Source organism: Hyperolius riggenbachi, chromosome 1 (assembly GCF_040937935.1).
Source record: "Hyperolius riggenbachi isolate aHypRig1 chromosome 1, aHypRig1.pri, whole genome shotgun sequence".
NCBI classification, from domain to species: Eukaryota; Metazoa; Chordata; class Amphibia; order Anura; family Hyperoliidae; genus Hyperolius; species Hyperolius riggenbachi.
The window spans coordinates 426358094-426380263 of NC_090646.1; the positions used below are offsets into that span (position 1 = coordinate 426358094).

Here is a 22170-nt window from a genome sequence, read left to right on the forward strand (position 1 = left end):
GCCTACTTCTCTCGTAGGTTTTCACCCGCAGAGAAAAACTACGATATAGGCAACCGGGAGCTTTTAGCCATCAAGTTAGCCTTTGAGGAATGGCGACATTGGCTAGAAGGTGCAGAACACACTATCACAGTTTATACAGATCATAAAAATTTGGAGTACATAGAGGGTGCCAAGAGACTTAGCCCCCGTCAGGCCCGATGATCTTTGTTCTTCTCAAGATTCAGATTTGTAATTACGTATACCACTGGTAGTAAAAAGGTCAAGGCCGACGCCTTGTCCAGGTGTTTCGAGCCCGAGACGGTACAGCCCTCAGCCTCTGAGACCATTCTACCTCAGAAGGTGGTTTTGGCAGCCACTGAGACCTGGAAAGATTGGACAGTCACTTTGAGTCCTCACCAACAGGATGTTCCAGAGGGGAAGCCTGACGGGGTTATGTTTGTGCCACTACATTTCCGTCTACAACTGTTACAGCTGTTCCATTCTCACAAAAATGCTGGTCACCCTGGGGCCACCAGAACTCAGGATTTGCTGGCCAGATGTGCTTGGTGGCCTACATTAGCAACAGACTGTAAGGAGTTTGTAAGAGAGTGTGCAGTGTGTGCTAGGAGTAAACCTTCTCGTCAGGCTCCTGTTGGTATTACAACCTTTACCAGTCCCGAGTGAACCTTGGACTCACTTGTCCATGGATTTTGTGGGAGAACTCCACAGGTCTGAGGGCAAGACGGTCATTTGGGTGGTAGTAGACAGATTCAGTAAGATGGCTCACTTTGTCCCCTTGAAAGGACTCCCCTCAGCCCAGGAATTGGCCGTTCTCTTCATCCAGCACATTTTCAGGCTGCATGGCATTCCGGAAAATGTAGTGTCAGATCGGGGAGTCCAATTTGTATCTAAGTTTTGGAGAGCTTTTTGCCATCAGCTGGACATGGATCTTGCATTCTCATCAGGCTACCACCCACAGACCAATGGCCAGACCGAGAGAGTTAACCAATCCCTGGAACAATTTCTTAGATGTTATGTTGCAGATGCGCAATCCAATTGGGTAAAATGTTTGCCGTTTGCAGAATTTGCGCACAACAACCTGAAGAGTTCCTCTTCAGGGTTTTCCCCATTTCAGATAGTGTCAGGAAGATCACCCAAGTTTGCCCCATAGCCAGTGGCATCTAAACCATTCCCGGCCCTGGAGGACTGGCAGAGGGCTTTGAAGGAGATTTGGGGAATGGTTAAGAGAAATTTGGGGAAAGCCTTCCAGACCCAGAAAAAGCAGGCAGACAAAAGGCGGTCTGTAGAGTGGAAATTCTCTCCAGGGGACTTGGTGTGGGTGTCCACTAGGAATTTGGCCTTGAAGCAGCTGTCACCCAAACTAGGTCCTAGATTCATAGGACCTTTTCCAGTGACCAGAAAAATTAATAACGTCACTTATGCTATTGAACTCCCAGCCAGCATGCGAGGCGTGAGATCATTCCATGTGTCTCTGTTAAAGCCGGCAGTGCACATGGATTCCTCCCCCCCCTGTGTTGGTTGATGACCAACCTGAATATGAGATTGAAAAGATTCTGGACTCTCGGTTAGTGCAGAATTCTGTGCAGTATCTGGTTCACTGGAAGGGATATGGTGTGGAGGAAAGAACTTGGGTACCAGATTGTCGCATGCATGCGGAAGAATTAAAGAAAGAGTTTCATGACTCACATCCTAGGAAGCCTGGTGGGAAGTGTCCACTCCTCAGGGGGGGGGGGGGGTTACTGTAAAGGATTGCGGAGATGCCACTGCACGGTCTGGCTGTCTCCGCGTTCAGACCGGCGGTTTCCGCACAGCAGCATGCGTCTGGTTTGTCTGAGCATTCTAGTGCACACAGATGGAGAGCTACGCGCGCGCTGGGAGGCAGGACCTTTATGCCAGGAGGAGAGGCATCAGCTGATCAGGTTGGTCAGCTGATCCCAGCGCAGACTGTCATTGGCTGAGTAGAGCTGGGTGGCGCTGAGGAACGCTGTACTATATATAGATCTCGCTGGTCAGTCTCAGGTTGTCTGCCGTTGCGAATACATACGTGTGAGCACTCAGACCATAGTCATATCCCACAATGTGTTAGAACCAGGTGGACCTGGGAATTCACACTTAGCCAGATTACGCTTGTGTCATTACTGTGTTATACTTTAGACCAGTTCCAGGGTGTTGTGACCACGGACCTCACACCCAAGCTTAGGAATACTGTGTCATTGCTGTGTTATACTTTAGACCAGTTCCTGGGTGTTGAGCCCACGGACCTCACACTAGACCTCTGCTTTATATGTTATGACCAATTGCTCTCTAGACCTCTCTCCTGCTTTCTGATTCGGTACCTATGCATATCTGCCTACCTGTTGCCAAACCCTGCCTGTACCTGGTTACCGAATCAGCCTTCTGTCTCTGTACCTTATCTGCTCGTGTGTTGCCGACCTGGCCTGGCCGACCCTTCTGGCTGTCACTCATACCTTGAGTGTTCAGTCTGTCTGTACTACCTGTGACACTACCCAGCCGAGTGTCAGGTAGCTGCAGAGACCTCCTGTTCCTCAGAGAGGCCTCTCGGCAGTCCAATCAGGGGATCTCTCCCTTAGGAGTCCTTTGGCTGCAGTATAGTCTGATTCTCAGTATTGCAGGGAATCATTGGCTCGCAGGTTATCTCTATCCCCTTTCCTAGGAGATAGTTCACACCCAGCCAAGGGCCACCTGCTCCTCAGGTGGTCCATGCTCATTGTTATCTGCGTCTCCCGCCCCACGGGAGATAGCCTACTGTTGCACCAAAACACTTACACTTTATCAGGTGTCCAGAGGTTAGTCATACTTGTATTATTGGTGATTCTGCAGATCATCAATAATCGGGTATATATCTGTATTGTTGGCGATACTGCAGATCACCAATAATCAGATTCTCTCTGTGTGCTGACACCATGACACCAATCGTTACAGCCCCATGCTACTCTGTTGCTTGCAGTGCTGTCTGCCCTCCTCCCCACTTGATAGCAAAAGACAGGGACTTGTCTGAACAGCATCTGGCCCCAAACTGTCACCCAAGTGATCAAGTTTCAACCCCAGAGGACGGCAGAAATGGAAGGCACATACACATTTGCCATCCAGCAAGAGCCAGAAAAACTCCAGAGATCTAGAAATCTCCTATTCTAGCCTCACTGCAATTGTATATGTGGATCTGTAAAAAAATGCACATGCGCTTAACAAGTATATATAGAGCAGACAGGCCCGGATTTACTTCACAGGAGCCAATAGGTACAAATGTCCTGGCACCTTAAATTTCACCTGCCACGAACCTACAAACCCCCCACCAAACCGCACTGCAACTGTCTTGTCTGTCCCAGTTGTCACTTCTCTCTTACTTCCCTTGTCCATCATAGGTAGTAAAAGGGGCCCCTTAGTATTTGGTAGCCAGAAGTACCATCAATATTAAGTAGCTATAGGTGCCCCTAAGTATAGGTAGGTGGAGGAACCTCAGTAAGTAGCTAGAGGTGCCCCTGACTGAAGGGAGAGCTAATCAGTGGAATGCCAAGAGAATAGTGAGTAACACTCTCTTCAGGACTCTGCATAGGGAAGCAGGGAGGGAGGCACTTGGGTAGGGAGAGTGAGACACCTTTCCATAATCAGGCACCTATAGGCATGTGCCTATAGTGCCTTGCGGTAAATCTGGCCCTGAAAGCAGGGGGTCAAACTGAAATACAAAGTGGGATGAAACTGAATACTGGGACCCACTCCCTTATACAGTTCCCTGGCGTCTATTGACTCTCCTCGCTCCCCATACAGTTCCGTGGTGTTTAGTGGTCCTACCTCCCTCCCCTATATAGTTTCTTGGTGTCTAGTGCCCCCCCCCCCCCTTGAATCAGTCCTCTGTTGTCTAGTGAACCCCCTTCCTTCCCCTACACCGGTCATGGTTTCTAATTCCCCCCCCCCCCCCCCCCCCCCATATGGCTTCCCTGGCAGTCTAGGGCTTCACCTCCAATATAGCCTTCCTGTTCTAGAGTGGGCCAAACAATGTAAAGTAGGGGTTAGGTTTTATAGCTCTGTGGGCCAGAAGTTGATATGTATGATATAGAGGAATACGAATTACCAGCTCAGGAGTTTGCAGAAATGATCCTTAATAACAATAAATGTAAACAATGTAAGAAACATTTTACAATTCATCACACTTTCCCTATAAAAAATAGCATTATAAATGACTACTTCCTCATTGCTGACACAGGAAGGAATAAACGATTGGGGAAAAGATTGTATTATTATCCCAGCATGGCACCTCCCTTTGCAAACACTACAGTAATTGCCCACCTGCAGATACAGATACGTCCTAGTCTTGGCCACAGGAGCCTCCATTTGTGTTATTATTAGAATGAAATTACTGATGTAACATGCAAGATTACAGACCTCCATGGTTTAACCTTTATGATACTAATTTCACAAATTATTTGTGTTAGCATATATGATTAGATTATAGAAATACAGTTAAAACCTGTAAACTACATATACACTACAAAAAAAAAAAAAACACAGAATGAAAGAAACAATTCCATAACAATGCTTATAGGCAAACATTTTTGTAGTCCGATTTTTTACCCTTTTATTATTCTGTTTTGGAGAAGCCAAGCACACTTGACAGTGCTGACCCTATTAGGTTCCTAAGCCTTGTAATTACATGTTTTGGATGTATGCATTTGGTCCTAACAAGCCCTTGGGACTCATGGAAGAGTTTAGCCCTAAGGGATGGTGGCAAATGCCCTTACATAGTTATTTAGTTGTATTGGTCAACAAAAAGATGTGTCCGCCAAAGTCCACATCTTGAGCTTCTCTGCACCCCGATCCAGCTGAAGGAAAAGCAACAAGGTAAAAATGTTTTCCCTGAGTTCATTACAGGACACCTGAATTGAGAAGCATATGGAAGCTGCCATATTTATTTCCTTTTAAACAATGCAAATTGCCTGGCTTTCTTGCTGATCCTCTGCCTCTAATACTTTTAGCCACAGACCCTGAGCAGGTATGCAGATCAGTTTGACTAGAATGTAACTGGATTTGCTGCATACTTGTTTCAGGTGTGAGATTAGACAATACTGATGCATGAAATATCAGCAGGGTGCCAGGCAACTGGTATTGTTAAAAAGGAAATAAACATGACAGCCTCCATATCCCTCTCACTTCAGATGTCCTTTAAAGTATAACCACCCTACTGTTGATTGCCATTTAGTGTTGCAGCCAAGCCAATTTTAAAAAGGGACTCTGTGCCAGGGCTTGGGCCATCAACATCTAAAAGAAAAAAACAAAACAAAACTAAGGGCCTATTTCCACTACATGCATATTCTGGATGCAGAAAACTGACTACAATAAATGCCTATGGGGAAATCTGCATCAGAAAAATCACGTTTAGTGGAAACAGGCCCATAAGCATTTATTGGAGTCAGTTTTTCTGCATCCAGAATCTGCATGGAGTGGAAACAGGCCCTAAGCATTCTAGCCAGTGTAGCCACTGAAAGACACAGGAAGTATCCATCATAGCAAATAGAGAGGGAGTTATCCATACTCAATCCAAACTGCTTCAGTTTTCCTATTTTTCATAACAGGACATACAGACCTCCAGGCCTAATCAAGTTTACTGAGATTGTCAGGTCAGACGTCTATTGCTATTTTGTTTCTGATTTTTGTTTACAAGCCAGCTAAATAAGCAGTGCACCTTTAAAGCGGGCCTGAACTCAGGACTTCATAATAATAATAATAATAATAATAATAATAGCATAATAACCATTAAAGAAAAACATTTCAGCTGATACAAATATGGCTCAACTACAAGGTGTCTACTTCCTGCTTTCATGGAAGCAGACATAGGATTAACATCCTTTGTTTACAAATCAGCTCCTCTGCTGAGGCAGGCTTTAAAATTACAACTAGTGATTAGTCAAAGAAGAGGGGAAATAAGACTGGCTAAACACTCGAAATGCATGCAATGTGTATTTCTCTGTTTTCCTTCTGTCCTGTGCAAGAGTTCAGGTCCACTTTAAACAACTTTTGTAGATGATGTTATTTTGTGCTCAATGCATTCATTGCACCAATGCGCCATGCACCAAGGTCACCAGATGTTAAGTGCTGTTCACAGCCAAGGGCTATTTTCTTCTGCATAAAAGCTGTGATGTGATTTAGAGAAATAAAGGCATATTCCCAGAGCCTCATTTCTTCCAATGTTACGCTGAATTATACATGCTGGTGTAAGCAAGGTTCTCTGGATCCCGGAGTGGATGGGAAGCTGCTGAATTACCTGGCTATAAGCGCAGGTGGCTGCTTGCTGAATAGTGGGAAAGGATTGTCAATCTAGTTAGACACCACCAGCTAAGTATAAGTGGCATATGATGAACACCAAGGGACTCTTATGAGGTCTTAACAGTACTATTTGTTGTAATATTATTTCAGCCGTTCAGGTGCTACACGTATTTGTTTTGTTTTATGATGGTAACCTAATGTGCCTCTCTGTCTCGCATTAGTTCAGTTAGATTATAACGGTGGCATGTTGGGTTCATGAATTTAGTTGTTTCATTTCCCCATAGCAGCTAATGCAGACTGTTAGCTTAGACATGACTGCCCTCTGGTGGTTTTCTGCAGACTTGCTAGGCACCTTAAACTCTTCCAGCAGAGCGCAAGCGTTAACAAATCATTTAAAACACTGAGAAATATGCATAGATGTTGAACTCTGCTGCGTTACATAGCTGACATTTGGTGGTTGAAGTTCAATATGCTACTCAGGTAATTAAACTAAGATATCTCAATGCACTCCTGCGATTTATAAGTGCAGAAGGGCAGCCTCACTCAGTGGCTCTATTCATTAAACACTCAAGGTCAGATTTGATTTACAGCTTGAATGACAATGGCAGAAAATCATTTTCAATTGATTGGTGCAAAGAATGAACAATGTGCATGATGTGACCAACTGTATACATAAAACGTTCCCAGTGATTGGAAATACAAGGAGAGCCTTTAAAAGCCCAGACAGGAAAAAGAAAGATGAAAGCTGCATTGGAATTTGGAAATAATTACACAGCAGGGAGACTGAAGGTTAAAAAAAAAAAAAAAAAAGGGAAGGGAAGGGAACAGCAGAAGAAAAAAAAAAAAAGTCAGAGGCGGATTTAATAGAGTTACCATTTAAAATGCATTACCCTTACAGCAGAGTGTCCTTAGCTGCCAAGCAGTGTGTTTGATTATTTCTGCTTCTATTGTGTTATTAATGGCCAGGAGTACACTCATAAATAACAATCTGAAGCCACCTGTGCTGTGCACTTCTCATCAGCCGCAGTAAATGTGCAAACACAACCTTGTTAAAACTCAGATGGGAGAGTGAGGCACAGGATTGGAAGCAAATAGCCCTTAACCGACCATGATAAAGTGATGTTATCAGACTATGCAATTTGAAAAATAACATGAAAAATGAGGGCCAATTTAAACTTGCTTGTTAAGAACTCCATATTCTCAAGGCAGCAAAGGGAACTGTTTGCTTTTGTGAAAGGAAATAGCTGGCACAACAATTCATCTATTGTATTCTTTTTTCCTCCCTTTCTATATTGTAACAGCTACAAAGCTACAGTAATCGGCGGTAGATTTTTATCGCCCCGGTTGAGGGTTCATGATAGTCTAGGGCCAGAAGTCCTACAAAATTTCTTTGCGATCTGTCATGTTGGATCACTAAAGACTGAATGTTAGTATTCTGTATCTATGCTAGTTATCCCAGACTACCCTCTGCATAGAACATAAGCTGCTCGGCGAGTCTGTGCAACTGTTGTTTCTAAAGCGGTCACCCAACATGATCACCAACGAATATGCCAGGCAACAATTATTGTACATACCATGACAGTTCAGTTCGAGAGTATTTTAATGGGGTTTTTTAACCATTTAGCGGCCAATTTATTTAGAGGCTTGCAAATGCTCCAGGCCAATTTATTTGAGCACTTTATTTTTTTGTTATATTTCCCAGCTTCTAATTAGTACTGCTGTAATGTGTATTTACAGCTACTTGTCAATAGAGGCTGCATGAGACAATAAGAAGACTTCTGCTTTCAGTTTCTATATTTTCTGCTAGTAGAGAGAGATCTAAGCATTCCAAGAATTTACAGCACAAGTTCTGCAAACTAAGGGGAAAAGCAGTGCACTTATCTCAAATGAGATAACTCAATTGAAGTTGCTAATGGGTTAATGTAATGCACTGAACTTTAGTGCCAACATTTCAGTGTTATATGGTTGGCGGAAAAAAAAATTAAACCTAATATTGAAGAATGTAATCCATGCCTGACTTGACCTATGAGTGAGTCCAAAACAAAACCACTAAGCACGATTGCTCATTCTCCCATACAAAAACGCTCCCCACCAAACTAAGCCTAATCATAACTTTAAAGAAATCTGAGGTCTGCATTCCACTTCCGGTGGTAGATAGATGAAGATGATTGGCACAAGATGCTGAAGATTGCAGACACACAGGGGGGTAGCAGGTCTCAACAACTGTGCCTCCAGATTAATCAGCCATGAATTGTAAGCAAGATAGAGAAAAGTATCCGGGCACCAATTGCAGCAACTTGATGCTAAACAACCTTTAATTTTCATTATCACGGGGATGAATTAACGGTTGTTAAGCATCAAATTGCTGTGATTGGTGCCCGGATACTTTTCTCTATCTTGTTTGCATTCTACTTCCAAAGGACAGATCACATCTGTGTGAACATGGAAAAAGGCATCTGGTAATTTAGGTGCATGATGAAACTGATAGTAGAATATTGTTAATGTTACCGATATTCTATTATTGCCTTCACTGACCATGTTCTCACATTACCCCTCTCTTCCCTATGCCTAACACTAATTCCCACCTACAAATCACACTAACCCCACTTGCATTGTAGCCGATCATCCGCCACCCGCTGTAACAAAACCTCAGGTCTCCCCCTGGCTTTCGGCTTTTCTGTTGCCGAGTGCCAATTTTCATCTGCGAATCTCCCACGCCATAGGTAGCCTTCCTGGCCCATTGTCACTACTAAACTCTCAGCGCCACAAGCAACCCCCCCCCCCCCCAAACAACCAGCTATACTAGTACAGACGACCACTGCCAATACACACTAGCCTGAGTTTGGCTATACACTAGCTGGACTCCGGCCGCACTAACTGCTGCAATCACTGCTGCTAGCTGGAGTTCAGCTATACAACATCCACCTCTGGCCCATAAATTATTCCCTCTGCGCCTCCATAGCTGCAAATTGCATTATGGCAATAATCGAGAGCAGTTGCACAAGACAGTATAGAAACCGTGATACTGTGAAAAGACTACAGTGGGCTACATGGTTAGGAAACATTTTTAATAAATTACATATAACAGCAGTTGCTTAAATTGAGAGACAGACACTGAACAGTGGTTGGCACAAAATAAAAAAAATAGGCAAAAACACTTTATAGCAATTCACATTTAAATTAAACAAAAAAAAAAGTTTAAAAAAAATCTCATGTATTTAAAACCTATAAACATTGGCAAAGCATGTTCATTAATAGTGATGAGCATAACATTCTTCTAACATGCAAATCTCTAGGAAGTGAAAACAGTGGCTACCGATCTGTTAGCAGGCAGCTGGTTAGCCAACAGCAGATAGAGCTGACGATGTCTACCATCCCACAATCCAAAGAGATTTGCAAGTTAACAGCCTTTTTTGATCACTGTTTATAAGAAGTGGGACTGATAAAATTATACAAATGTGTATTTTTTTTCTATTTTTTATACATACAGCCTTATAAACGGACAAGGCATAGCTTAAATAAAATTGAAATGTATGATAACTTTCCTTCACTTGATCCGATCACTAATATGTTCTACATACCAAATAACATTGTTTTAATAGTGCATTTCATTTCTATTGTGGCCTCTGACAAAGCAGTAATACACCACAATACACATTAGGTTTCTTAACTTTTTTTTTCTTAAGCATTTATGAGGTATTGTTGTTTGTAGTTCCACTTTATATAGTTATAGCAATTTGTAATTGAAGAACCTTATATTTGGCAGGGCTCGGCATGTTATTTGAAATGTAGTATAGTACATATTTTTAAAGTGAAGCAGCTTTTATGGTTTTTAGGGTTTTTTGTTATTGTTTTCTGGATGGGTGGGGCTCCTTTGTATAGTATAAAGTTCTTTAATTTATATATGCTTTTGTATTTTTAATAAGTTTGCATATTAATCAGTATGGACCTCAACTTTTCTTAACCTCCCTGGCGGTAACCCCGTGTGTGACACGGGGTAAGCCGCCGGAGGGTGCCGCTCAGGCCCTGCTGGGCCGATTTTCATAATTTTTTTTTTGCTGGACGCAGCTAGCACTTTGCTAGCTGCGCCAGCACTCTGATCGCCGCCGGCCCCCGCCCGATCGCCGCTATTTGCTGCGGCGCGCGCCCCCCCCCCCCCCCCCAGCGCTGCCTGGCCAATCAGTGCCAGGCAGCGCCGAGGGGTGGCCCGGGACTCCCAATGACGTCCCGACGTCAGTGACGTCGGTGACGTCATCCCGCCCCGTCGCCATGGCGACGGGGGAAGCCCTCCAGGAAATCCCGTTCTATGAACGGGATTTCCTGATCGGAGATCGCCGAAGGCGATCGAAGCGGGCGGGGGGATGCCGCTCAGCAGCGGCTATCATGTAGCGAGCCCTCGGCTCGCTACATGATTAAAAAAAATTTTTTTTAAAAAAAAACTGCTGCGCTCACTCCTGGCGGTATTTTTCATACCGCCAAGGAGGTTAATGCCAGGCGTATTTTAAGTACACACCACCATTCTACCTTGCTGGCCAGAACTACAGAATGTACAGTCTTTGTTTCCTGGAAGGTACCATCTTGCTTTTTCTCAATGTAGGCAAGGAGTTAGACAGCTGATTCCCACATTAAAGGGTTAGCTTGGTTTCTGCCTCCCTACTAGAGTTCTATTTACTTTCATGAAGAGGAGAAGGGACAGGCATGCAAACAGTGCTGTCACCTTCACAAATACTAACACAGAGACTCAGCTGTGTGAGAGGAATTCCTACTAAACAGAGCTGGTGCAGCTGTTCTGTCAAAACATGGAAAAAATAAATGTCCACGTTGCCTGTAGCAACTATTTTCCAACATGCAATTAACCGCAATTAATGGCACATGCACTTTTCCTTCATTTCATTATTAAATATAATCCTCTTGTGTAGTTTAAAAGATGTAATAACATATAAGCCACATATATTAACAGATATGTACAATTCCTTCATATCCAAGGAAAAAATAGGGTTGCCCTGAAGAAATGAGAATCTTCACAGACTTTATTCCTTCATAGTTATTGCAGATGCAAGTCAAAGCACCATTACGTTTTTAGGTGCAAGTTAAACATTACAACAGTTTCTCATTGGAGTTTTTTTGGTAATGGCTCCAGAAAGATTAGTGACTGATCCTCTGTCATCTTCATTGTCGCATCTTTTCCTCACTTCCCTAAGCAAAGAAGAGAATAGAAGTTCACCAATCTGACCAAATGAAAGACATCATTAATGTGCTGAAAATATTTTTGCTGTACATCTTCACACTCATTTTGAAGGCAAGCAAAACAAAGAAAAGAAAAGCTTCTTTCGACTGTGTTTGTCTGAGCAACTTTAAAGGAGGAATTCCAGTGAAAATAATGTAATAAAAAAAAGTGCTTCATTTTTACAATAATTATGTATAAATGATTTAGTCAGTGTTTGCACATTGTAAAATATTTTAAATCTCTGATTTATATTCAAAAATGTATTACATGGTGACATTTTTACTGCTGGCAAATGATGTAGCTGCTGCTTGCTGTTTTGGCAGTTGGAAACAGCTGTAAACAGCTATTTCCCACAATGCAAAAGGGTTCACAGACAGTAAACCGCCAAGAGTACATACTCAGAATTTCTTTGTGGGAGGGGTTTCACCACAATATCAGCCATACAGTGCCCCCTGATGGTCTGTTTGTGAAAAGAAATATAGATTTCTCATTTGAAAGGGGGTATCAGCTACTGATTGGGATAAACTTCAATTTTTGGTCGGAGTTTCTCCTTAAAGCCAGCACGTGTTCTCTGGATTCAGACAAGGAAACTGGGTTGGAGGAAGGCTCTTATTACTGTTTCTCACTTCTTTTTCACGTGACACTTTGGGCTTACATGGGAACCACATTGGAAAACCAGATGTCACCTGATCTCTCCGAGTGCTCTGGTGCAGAATTCTGTATGACATCACTAGGAGGGTGGGGTTACATGTTAATATACAAATCAGCTGCATGCAGTAATGCAACTAAAAGTGGAAGGTTCCAGTTGCTGTTTTAAATATCTATAAAATGTAGCCGGAAAAAAGGGCACCAGGAGGACGACGAAAGGGCGCTGCCATAGACTCTAATGCAATTATCATTAATATGGCGAAAAAAGCAGAAACAAAGGGCACTCAATAAATATAGTTAACATTAGAACATTGCAGTTTTTGAAGTATGTTATCATTTTAGAAGATTGCAAGGTTATAAAGTTTGTCATATTTTGTTTGTATGTACAGAATTGACGTTATTAAATATAATATTGTTTCTATATGTAAAAGGGTGTTTCTGCAGAGGGAGTGGTTAGGGTTAGGCACCACCAGTGGGGTGGTTTAGGGTTAGGCACCACCGGGGGGGGGGGGGGGCGGTTAGGGTTAGGCGCAACCAGGGGAGTGGTTAGTTTTAGTCACCACTAGAGGAGGGTTCTGTGTGAGAGTAGGGTTGGGTTAAGCTGTATTGTTGAATTAAGTAATTATTTTTAAAGTTAATATCTTTTCGTTATCTCCCGTCTGTTTTTAAAACTGTATTTATCGTTAACGAAATTGGACAACGATATTTACCGTTATTAGGATTTCGTTATCCAACCGGGCCCTTTTTCCTGGCGCCCTTTTTTCATGCATGCCTATGAAAGAACTGGACTACATTCAGTTCCTTGCCACTGCTGAACCACCACAGAGGAATGTGTTAAGTTTTCTAACATGTACGTTAACTCTTTCACTGCAAATACCATGCTTGCATACAATAAAGGAAAACTTCAGTAATACTTGTTTTCTGAAGGGTGGGGATGCAAATACTAATTAGCTTGAGGCTAATGGTGTTCTCTGATTTGCACTGATGGATGGAAGGTGCGGTGCAGCTGCAGAGAAACTGCAGGGACCTGAAATTTTTACTTTACCAAATAAAATGTTGTAGGTGTACCATAAAGCAGTAGTCTGGAATCCAGCATGGGAAGCTTCCCGTACATTTGGGAGATTCAACCTACCAGTACCTTCCATTTTATAAAGTAAAAACTGTACTTCGATGACAATGTATGCCAAACAAACCTGGCAATATCCCTAAAATTCTATGTTTGCCAGGATATCATGTAAACATACAGACTGGGCACTAACAAACAAATAACAGAATACTAGCGCTTTACTTTGCTATACATATACCCAACCTGTGTATTGGGAACTATTGATATACGTTCTCATGGAACGGCAAAAACTTTTTATATAAACATAAAAATGTCAACATAATAATCCTACCGTGCAAGATGAAGAACTGCCTCTACAATGTTTGATCCCTCTTTGGCACTAGTTTCACAGAATAAGGCACCATACGTCTAGATGACAATTTAAATATAATTTAAGGTTAAAACAAGTGAAATCACAAACTTAATATACATTACAATGAGAAAGATCTGGGTTCTTAGCAGGCCTTTGCTACTCAAAGTACGGTAACTGCTTTAATGTACACGTGCAGTGAGAGGAATATGGAGTCTGACAGATTTCTTTTAAAACAATGCACATTGCTTGGATGCCCTGCTTGTACTCTGCCTCTAATGCCTAGTACACACCATGCAATTTCCGTCAGATAAATGGGTCGAATTAATTCTTTCCAACAGGTCCGATCTGATTCCCGATCATTTTTCTGATTGGTTTTGTATAGAAGTGATCAGAAAATCGCTCAGAAATCAGATTGGTCCTGTTGGAAATAATAAATTCGACCCATCTATCTGGCGGGAAAATGCATGGCGCGTACCAGGCATAATACTTGTAGTCATAGACCATGAACAAGAATGCAGATCAAATGTTTGACTTAAAGAGGAATTCCAGTGAAAATAATGTAATAATAAAAGTGCTTCATTTTTACAATAATTATGTATAAATGATTTAGTCAGTGTTTGCGCATTGTAAAATCTTTTAAATCCCCGATTTACATTCTAAGATTTATTACATGGTGACATTTTTACTGTTGGCACGTGATGCAGCTGCTGCATGCTTTTTTGGCAGTTGGAAACAGCTGTAAACAGCTATTTCCAACAATGCAACAAGGTTCACAGACAGGAAACTGGCGGGAGTACCACGGTCCTCAGAGTTTCTTGTGGGAGGGGTTTAACCACAATATCAGTCACACAGCGCCCCTGATAGTCTGTTTGTGAAAAGGAATAGATTTCTCATGCAAAAGGGGGTATCAACTACTGATTGGGATAAAGTTCAATTCTTGGTTGGAGTTTCTCTTTAAAGGAATACTATCGATTCACATATTTTTTTCAATTGACACAGGAATTGTTTGGGAAGTGCTGCTAAGTACTGGTGTATACATATACTATATTTTAGTAGCAACCTCTTTGTTTACTGTTTTCAAAATACTTTCAACCTTTACTGATGCCAAAACTGATGGCAGACTGAGCCATGAGGAGAGGGGAATTTCCCCTCACACTTGATCAGTTAACTCTATGTGTAGCTCTGTGTGTGACAGAGAAGAGAGCTCCCAACAGCTGCAGCTCCTGTGTCCTGTGTTTCTGACTGACCTGTCTGAAGAGAGCAGAGGAAATGTAACTAATTGTCACAGTTTTTCATACTGTTTTGCTTTCAGAGTTTGATATGTTTGATATTTGCTTTCTGTAGTCTGATATGCAACTCTGGCTGTGCATTGAAGCAGACACCCCTTCTGCAATTGATTTGTCCCAATATAGCTAAATTCTACCCTCAATAAATTACAGCTTTTGCCTCTGATATTTAACATGAAAAGTAGGAAAAGTTTACACAGCTACTTAGACATTATTTGTACATTGTCATTTTAGAACACTTGGGTATTGATAGTATTCCTTTAAGTCTGACTGGATTTGCTTTCAGGTGTGTGATACAGACACTACTGATGCCTGAAAGATCAGCAGGATGCCAGTCAACTAGTATTGTTAAAAAAATAAATAAAAATGCCTCCACAGCTCTCTTACTTCAGGTGTCCTTTAAATGTGTCCCTCACAGGAATATGTACTGTTGAAGTGATAAATAAAGGTATACATAGGCATATGTTGGACAATTTGGTTATTTCTTGCATTGTCACTACAATATCGTGAAGCAGACCCAATCCTGTATATACAGAACACCAAGTTAAATCTCACTTTCTTAAAAAAAAAGAAAAAAAAAAAAAAGCTTTCCCCCTCTGACCACCCCTAGCTATTGCAAAGATGAGCTCAATCCTTCAAAACCCATCATTCATGTCGGGACTTGTGAATTAGTGATGTTACCTCACACAGAGAGAATTGCATTGCTCTTTCCTGCACAAACCCCAACCCCCTTCATAGTGCACATCTTATAAATCTCTGATTATCTGTTACTTATACGAAAACTGAAGCAAGAGGGATATGGAGGGGACCATACTTATGTCCTTTTAAGCAATAACAGTTGCCAGGTTATCCTGCTGATCCTCTGCCTCTAATACTTTTAGGCATAGACCCTGAACAATCATGCAGCAGATCAGGTGTTTCTGACATTATTGTCAAATCTAACGAGATCAGCTGCATGCTTGTTTCTGGTGCGATTCAGACATTACTTCAGCCAAACAGATCAGCAGGGCTGCCAGGCAACTATATATATTTAGAATTAACAACTCTTAGCCGGATAGTGAAGAAGATAAAGGATAAAAGGTCAACAATTAAAAAAAAAGTTGGGAATACTGGTGGATAATAAATTACCGGTATGCAACCCTATTTAATGCCAAGCTGCAGCAGTTAAAGTAAAGTAAACTTTGGGAAGCTGGACAGCGTACTGGTTAGATATACCAACTTGACACAGGAGGCAATGGTTTTAATTCTGGACGCAGCCAGTACCTAATCAGTAAAGAATACTTGGGCAAGATTAGGGCCTGTTTCCACTACACGCAGATTATGCATGTAGAAAACTGACTCCAATGAATGCCTATGGGAAATCTGCATCAGAAAAATCACGTTCAGTGGAAACAGGCCCATAGACATTCATTGGAGTCAGTTTTCTGCATGCAGAATCTGCGTGTAGTGGAAACAGGCCCTAAAGGATCCCGATTGCAAAAAAAAATTATAACATTTAAAATACATGTGTTTTGTATATCCTTATAATGAGTTACATTTCTCCAAAAGTAAAATACACTGCAAAATACTTTTCTCCTATGTCGCTGTCTCTTACAGTAGGCAGTAAAAAAAATCTGACAGGTCTTTTGGACTGGTCTATCTCCCCATGGAGTGTTTTTAGTATTGCCTTTATTTTTTACAAATACAATTCTTGGACAGGATCTATACAAAGATGTTGGCCAGTCTGCCTGCTTATTTGCACACCATTTTGGCAGTTGGACTGCCATTCAGTAGGTACTTTTGAAAATAAAGAACATTCTGAGAATCTCCATGAGAAGATATACTTGTCCAAAACCTGTCAGATTTCTACTGCCTTCTGTAAGCGACAGGAGAAAATGTTATTCTTGCGCCCATTTCTTCCTCTAGATTTAGGTAGAAAACAGGTCATGAGATTCAACTTGACGGGCACATGTATTTTTTCAACCTAGATAACTACCGTCTTTCCCCTAAATTAAGACATCCCCCGAAAATAAGACATGTCTTATATTTCAAGCATGCTTGAAATATAAGGCATTCCCCGAAAATAAGGCCTAGCTATGCTCCGCCCCCGAACCCCCCGCAGCGATGCCGCACCGCCGCTGCTGCTACGGTAGTTTACCTCCTTTGCTGCTAGCCCCCCTCCATCTTACGCTGTACAATATGCAGATCTCAGATCAGCGGGGATAGGCAGCTAAAGTTGTATAGTAACAGCGCTGCCGTATACAGGAAGTAAACAGAGATCACTTCGTTGATACTGTACAAGTTTAGCTGTCTATCCCCGCTGATCGGAGATCTGCATTATGTACAGCTAAGCGGGAGGGGGGCTAGCAGCAAAGGAGGTAAACTACCGTAGCAGCAGCGGCGGTGCCGGAGGGGGATCGGATAAGCCGGAGGGGGGTCCGATTTGCTGGAGGAGGGGGACCAGCAGCAGCGCAACACTCTGGATTCAGATGCGCACTGTTCTGAAGTCCTGATTCTACTGGATGTCCAAGCTGAGTCACTTGATCTGCTGTTTAACCTTGATTAGCATGGAGAGAGGTGTTAGTGTCTGCGGTGGGGGGAGGGGAAGGGGGGATGTGCCTATATACACTGGCTACATACTAGGGGTTTCTGGCTATATACTGGGGGGTGAGAGGGTGTCAGGGTATACACTAGGGATTTCTGGCTATATACTGGGGGTGATCTAGCTAAATACTGAAGGGGGATCTGGCTACCACAACAAAATATAAGACCTCCTCGGAAATAAGCCCTAGCACATATTTTTAAGGAAAAATTTATATAAGACAGTGTCTTATTTTCAGGGAAACACGGTATGTACTGTAAATATATAGCTTGAGTACATTAGCATGACCTACCAGAGAATTACAAATCAATTGCAAAACCAAACTGATAACCTGTTTCTCTGATTAATTATTAAGGAGATATTGATCATCTGTAATAAAAACAGGACAGATTTTAACCCTTCTCCTACAAAGTATTTGTATTGCAGCCTGTGCTACATCAAGGAAGGATTTCTAATCACTTCATATCCTCCACCTTAGAGTCATGTAGCTGGTACTCCACTTAAAGGACTTACGAGCCCAAAACCGGAAAAAAATGTGTTTACCTGTATGAATTTGTAACGCACGGAGGACGCCATACGCGGCCTCCGTGCAGCTCCGCCGGGTCCCCGCTGCATTCGCTCCCCCCGGCCGGACCCCGACCCCACAGCCCGGGTCGGGCGCTCCTTCCTCCTCAAATATGGCCGCCGGAGGAGGCCGCGGCTGCGCAGTCCGCACCGACGCGAGTGCGGCTGCGCAGCTCTGGGGCCTCCCTCCCCGATCCACGCTACGTAGCGTGGATCGGAGAGGGAGGCCCCAGAGCTGCGCAGCCGCACTCGCGCCGGTGCGGACTGCGCAGCCGCGGCCTCCTCCGGCGGCCATATTTGAGGAGGAAGGAGCGCCCGACCCGGGCTGTGGGGTCGGGGTCCGGCCGGGGGGAGCGAATGCAGCGGGGACCCGGCGGAGCTGCACGGAGGCCGCGGATGGCGTCCTCCGTGCGTTACAAATTCATACAGGTAAACACATTTTTTTCCGGTTTTGGGCTCGTAAGTCCTTTAAGGACCAGGGGTGGTTTGCCTGATCTGTGCTGCGTGGACTCTCCAGCCCGCAGCACAGATCAGGAAAGAGCCAGGGCGATCAGACTTACCCCCTTTTTTCCCCACTAGGGGGATGTCCTCCTGGGGGGGGTCTGATCGCCGCCGGCTTGCTGCACTTTGCGTGGGGGGCTCTTCAAAGCCCCCCTCCGCAGCGGTTTCGGTGCTCCGTCCCTCTCCCTCCCTACCCCTGTGAGCAGCGCAGGACAGATATCCATCCTGCGCATTGTAGGATAGGCTTCAGCCTATCAAACGACGGCGATCTCCGGCCAATCAGAGGCTGGGGATCACCGATCTGCCCTACGGCGCTGCTTCGCGTATGATGTAAACAGCAGGGATTGCTTCCCAGCGTATTTACATTTTGCCGGCGAGCCGCGATCGGCTGCTCTCCGGCTGTTCTCGGAGACACCCTCCGTGAACTGACATGGAAAGGCCGCTCGATCGAGCGGCCGTTTCCATGGTAACCCACTTAAAGAGACTCCGTAACAAAAATTGCATCCTGTTTTTTATCATCCTACAAGTTCCAAAAGCTATTCTAATGTGTTCTGGCTTACTGCAGCACGTTCTACTATCACCATCTCTGTAATAAATCAACTTATCTCTCTCTTGTCAGACTTGTCAGCCTGTGTCTGGAAGGCTGCCAAGTTCTTCAGTGTTGTGGTTCTGTTATGAACTCCCCCCTCCAGGCCCCTCTCTGCACACTGCCTATGTATTATTTAGATTAGGGCAGCTTCTCTCTTCTCTCTTATCTTTTACAAGCTGGATAAATCGTCCTCTGAGCTGGCTGGGCTTTCACATACTGAGGAATTACATACAGGCAGAGCTGTCTGCACTCTGCAGGAAGAAACAGCCTGACACTTCAGTGGAAGATAGCTGCAGGGGGAAAGAAACACACAAATGATCTCTTGAGATTCAAAAGGAAAGCTGTATACAGCCTGCTTGTGTATGGATGTATTTTCTATGTGTGGACATACTGTACATCAACCTACTTCCTGTTTTGGTGGCCATTTTGTTTGTTTATAAAAAAAACTTTTTAAAACTGTTTTTAACCACTTTTAATGCGGCGAGGAGCGGCGAAATTGTGACAGAGGGTAATAGGAGATGTCCCCTAACACACTGGTATGTTTACTTTTGTGCGATTTTAACAATACAGATTCTCTTTAAGACCTGCTGACGCCTATGGGCGTTAGCTGGTCCTTAAGTGGTTAATCTCAAGGATTAAGGAGCATTATATAGATGTCTTTGCCATATTATTAATGTTCACTCTGGGGCCTGATTGATTTGTTGAATATGTTGTTATGAGGATTGGCATAGGTCCCCTTCGCTGATTGTTTCAGAGGTTGATGAAGAAAGCATTATCACCATTAAGATGATGGTGGGTTTATTTCACCATTGATAATTTTCAGGTTCCAGGAATCGTGGTAAGATTATAAAGCAACCTGCTACTTGAAGTTCTGCCTTTCCGGGTCTTTATCTAGGACAATATCTAATAACTGTTCCCAAAGCCAAATCTTTGTGCATTAAACCTACCATAGATAACTTCTCTCCATAACTGGTTGGTACAGTTTTGTTTCCTTGCTCTGAGAGTTCCTGTCGGAGATCAGCTTTATTTCCCACCATCATGATAGGTATGGTGTCATGTGTTGCATCCTGAGCAAATAAACAAAAGATAAACGGATTTCTGTAAATGCATTGAAGGACCAGCACTGTAACAACTATGATCATTAAAAGTTAATTACAACGAGCCAAGTAGACATTTTCTATAGTTCTAATATAGATTGCTTTACATTACCTCAATCATATCTATCCATTCCCTCACATTCAAGAAGCTCTTCTCACAAGTCACATCATATAGAAGGAGAACTCCATCAGCTCTTCGGAAATAAGATTTGGCAATGCTCCGAAATCTACACAAAATATAAACAGGTCAGCTCTGTGTGCACATTTCTTGCAATTTAGATGCTTTTGTGTAAGCCAAACTCAATATGAATACATTATTTTACCTTTCTGATGGGAAACTTATCTGTATTATAAATAGAACAATTTTACCCCTAGGATTGCTGCAGTTTTGCAAAATGAAGTGTAAAATTTAGTAATGGAATATCAGCAGTGATTCTGTCTGCCTGGAGATAGCTGTTTTGCCATGTGTCTTAAATCCCATTTCAATCTGCATTAAAGTGGACCTGAACGCTTACACAGGACAGAAGGAAAACAGAGAAATGCACCCTGTATGTATTTAGAGGGTTTAGCCTGTCTAATTCCCCCTCATCAGTGACTAATCACAAGTTGTAATTTGATCTCTGAGCTGTGTCAGCTCAGGATTTTCCTCTGCCAGCTGAACAGCTAATTTAGAAACACAGGATGTTAACCCTATGTCTGCTTCTGTGACAGCAGGAAGTAGACACACTGCAGATTTATTGCAGGATTTGTATCAGCTGTAAAAAAGAAATAATTTTCTTTAAAAGTTATGCTATTGTCAATATTTTAGAGCCAAGAGAAAGTTCTGGGTTCAGGTCCGCTTTAAGCATTTTTGTACACCTGAGAAGAACAATGTTGACCACCCTTCCGCTGGCCCTTGTGGAAATACTCTCACAGTTCTGATCTTTTTTGAAGAGATCTTCTAACCAAGGGAAGCAAAAAGGGCGCCAGACATTTGGCCGCCACCATAGGCTGTAATGTGAATTGCGGCTATAGCAGCATTCAGAGGGTAATTTGGGCGCTGGCAAAAGACTGAACCCAAATTACAAAAAAACAAAAAAAAAAAAAACATACAAAACAGCGTAATTCGGCAACCAGCAATCTTTCCCCGAGACCATGGCTGCCTGGATGGGGAATGGTAATTAATAATTAATTCTGCAGCAACAGAAGGGCAACAACATGACAAATTACAGCTGAATTTATTGCAGGTGCATCACAAAGCATATCTCAACGCACAAAAAGATGGACTTTGCAAAGGATGGGCTTTAGCACAACAGGAGACCTTCAAGAGTGCTTTTGGTTTCACAGAAAAATAGGAAAAGATGCCTGTTGGCCACCATGCTCAATTTGTCTCAAATTGGTTTGAGGAACATCAGAGTTTAACCTGTTTCCATGGCCAACTCAGCGCCCTGACCTTAATCCTGCTGAGCATTTGTGGGAAGAAGTCGAAAGATCACTTCAAAGCTTAAAAACGCCCCCATTCAATTTGACCCAACTTAGAGATGGCATTATGTCAGCATGGGCCTACATTCCTCAACAACAGTATCAGCATCTTGTTAAACACATGCAAAGAAGAATGGCTGTGATCAGAGCTAAAGGTGGACCAACTTGTTATAAGAGGGCGTCTCTATTTTTTTTGCCCACTCTGTGTATATATTTCATAGCTTCCTACAGAATATAATAAAATGCTGGCTACTATTATTGACGGAAACCCAAGGAACAGATGGCACACTGCCACTTTCACATGTAATCCTCTAGGCAGGCATGACCTTTATCGAATGTATTGTCCATCACAACACTCTTAGTACAAAGGATAACTGGCTAGTCCAGCTCACAAATATAAAAGCCAGGTGGCATACCTTTCTTGTCCCGCAGTGTCCCAGAGCTGCAGTAATGTTGGCTCTCCATCAACCACTAGCGTCTTCATCTGGAAATCTACTCCTGTTTCAAGGGGAGGAAAAA

General features: G+C 42.9%; 1 protein-coding gene across 1 annotated transcript in view; it reads right to left on the bottom strand.

The window, feature by feature from the left end:
• Window positions 1–11277: 11277 nt before the first annotated feature.
• RASEF (RAS and EF-hand domain containing) overlaps window positions 11278–22170 on the bottom strand; it is a 112346-nt gene continuing 101453 nt past the window's right edge. The window contains 5 exon segments of the mRNA XM_068242856.1: window positions 11278–11475; window positions 13552–13628; window positions 20041–20160; window positions 20303–20417; window positions 22068–22149. Of these exon segments, the coding sequence (XP_068098957.1) occupies window positions 11370–11475; window positions 13552–13628; window positions 20041–20160; window positions 20303–20417; window positions 22068–22149 (500 nt within the window). The 3' untranslated portion in view covers window positions 11278–11369.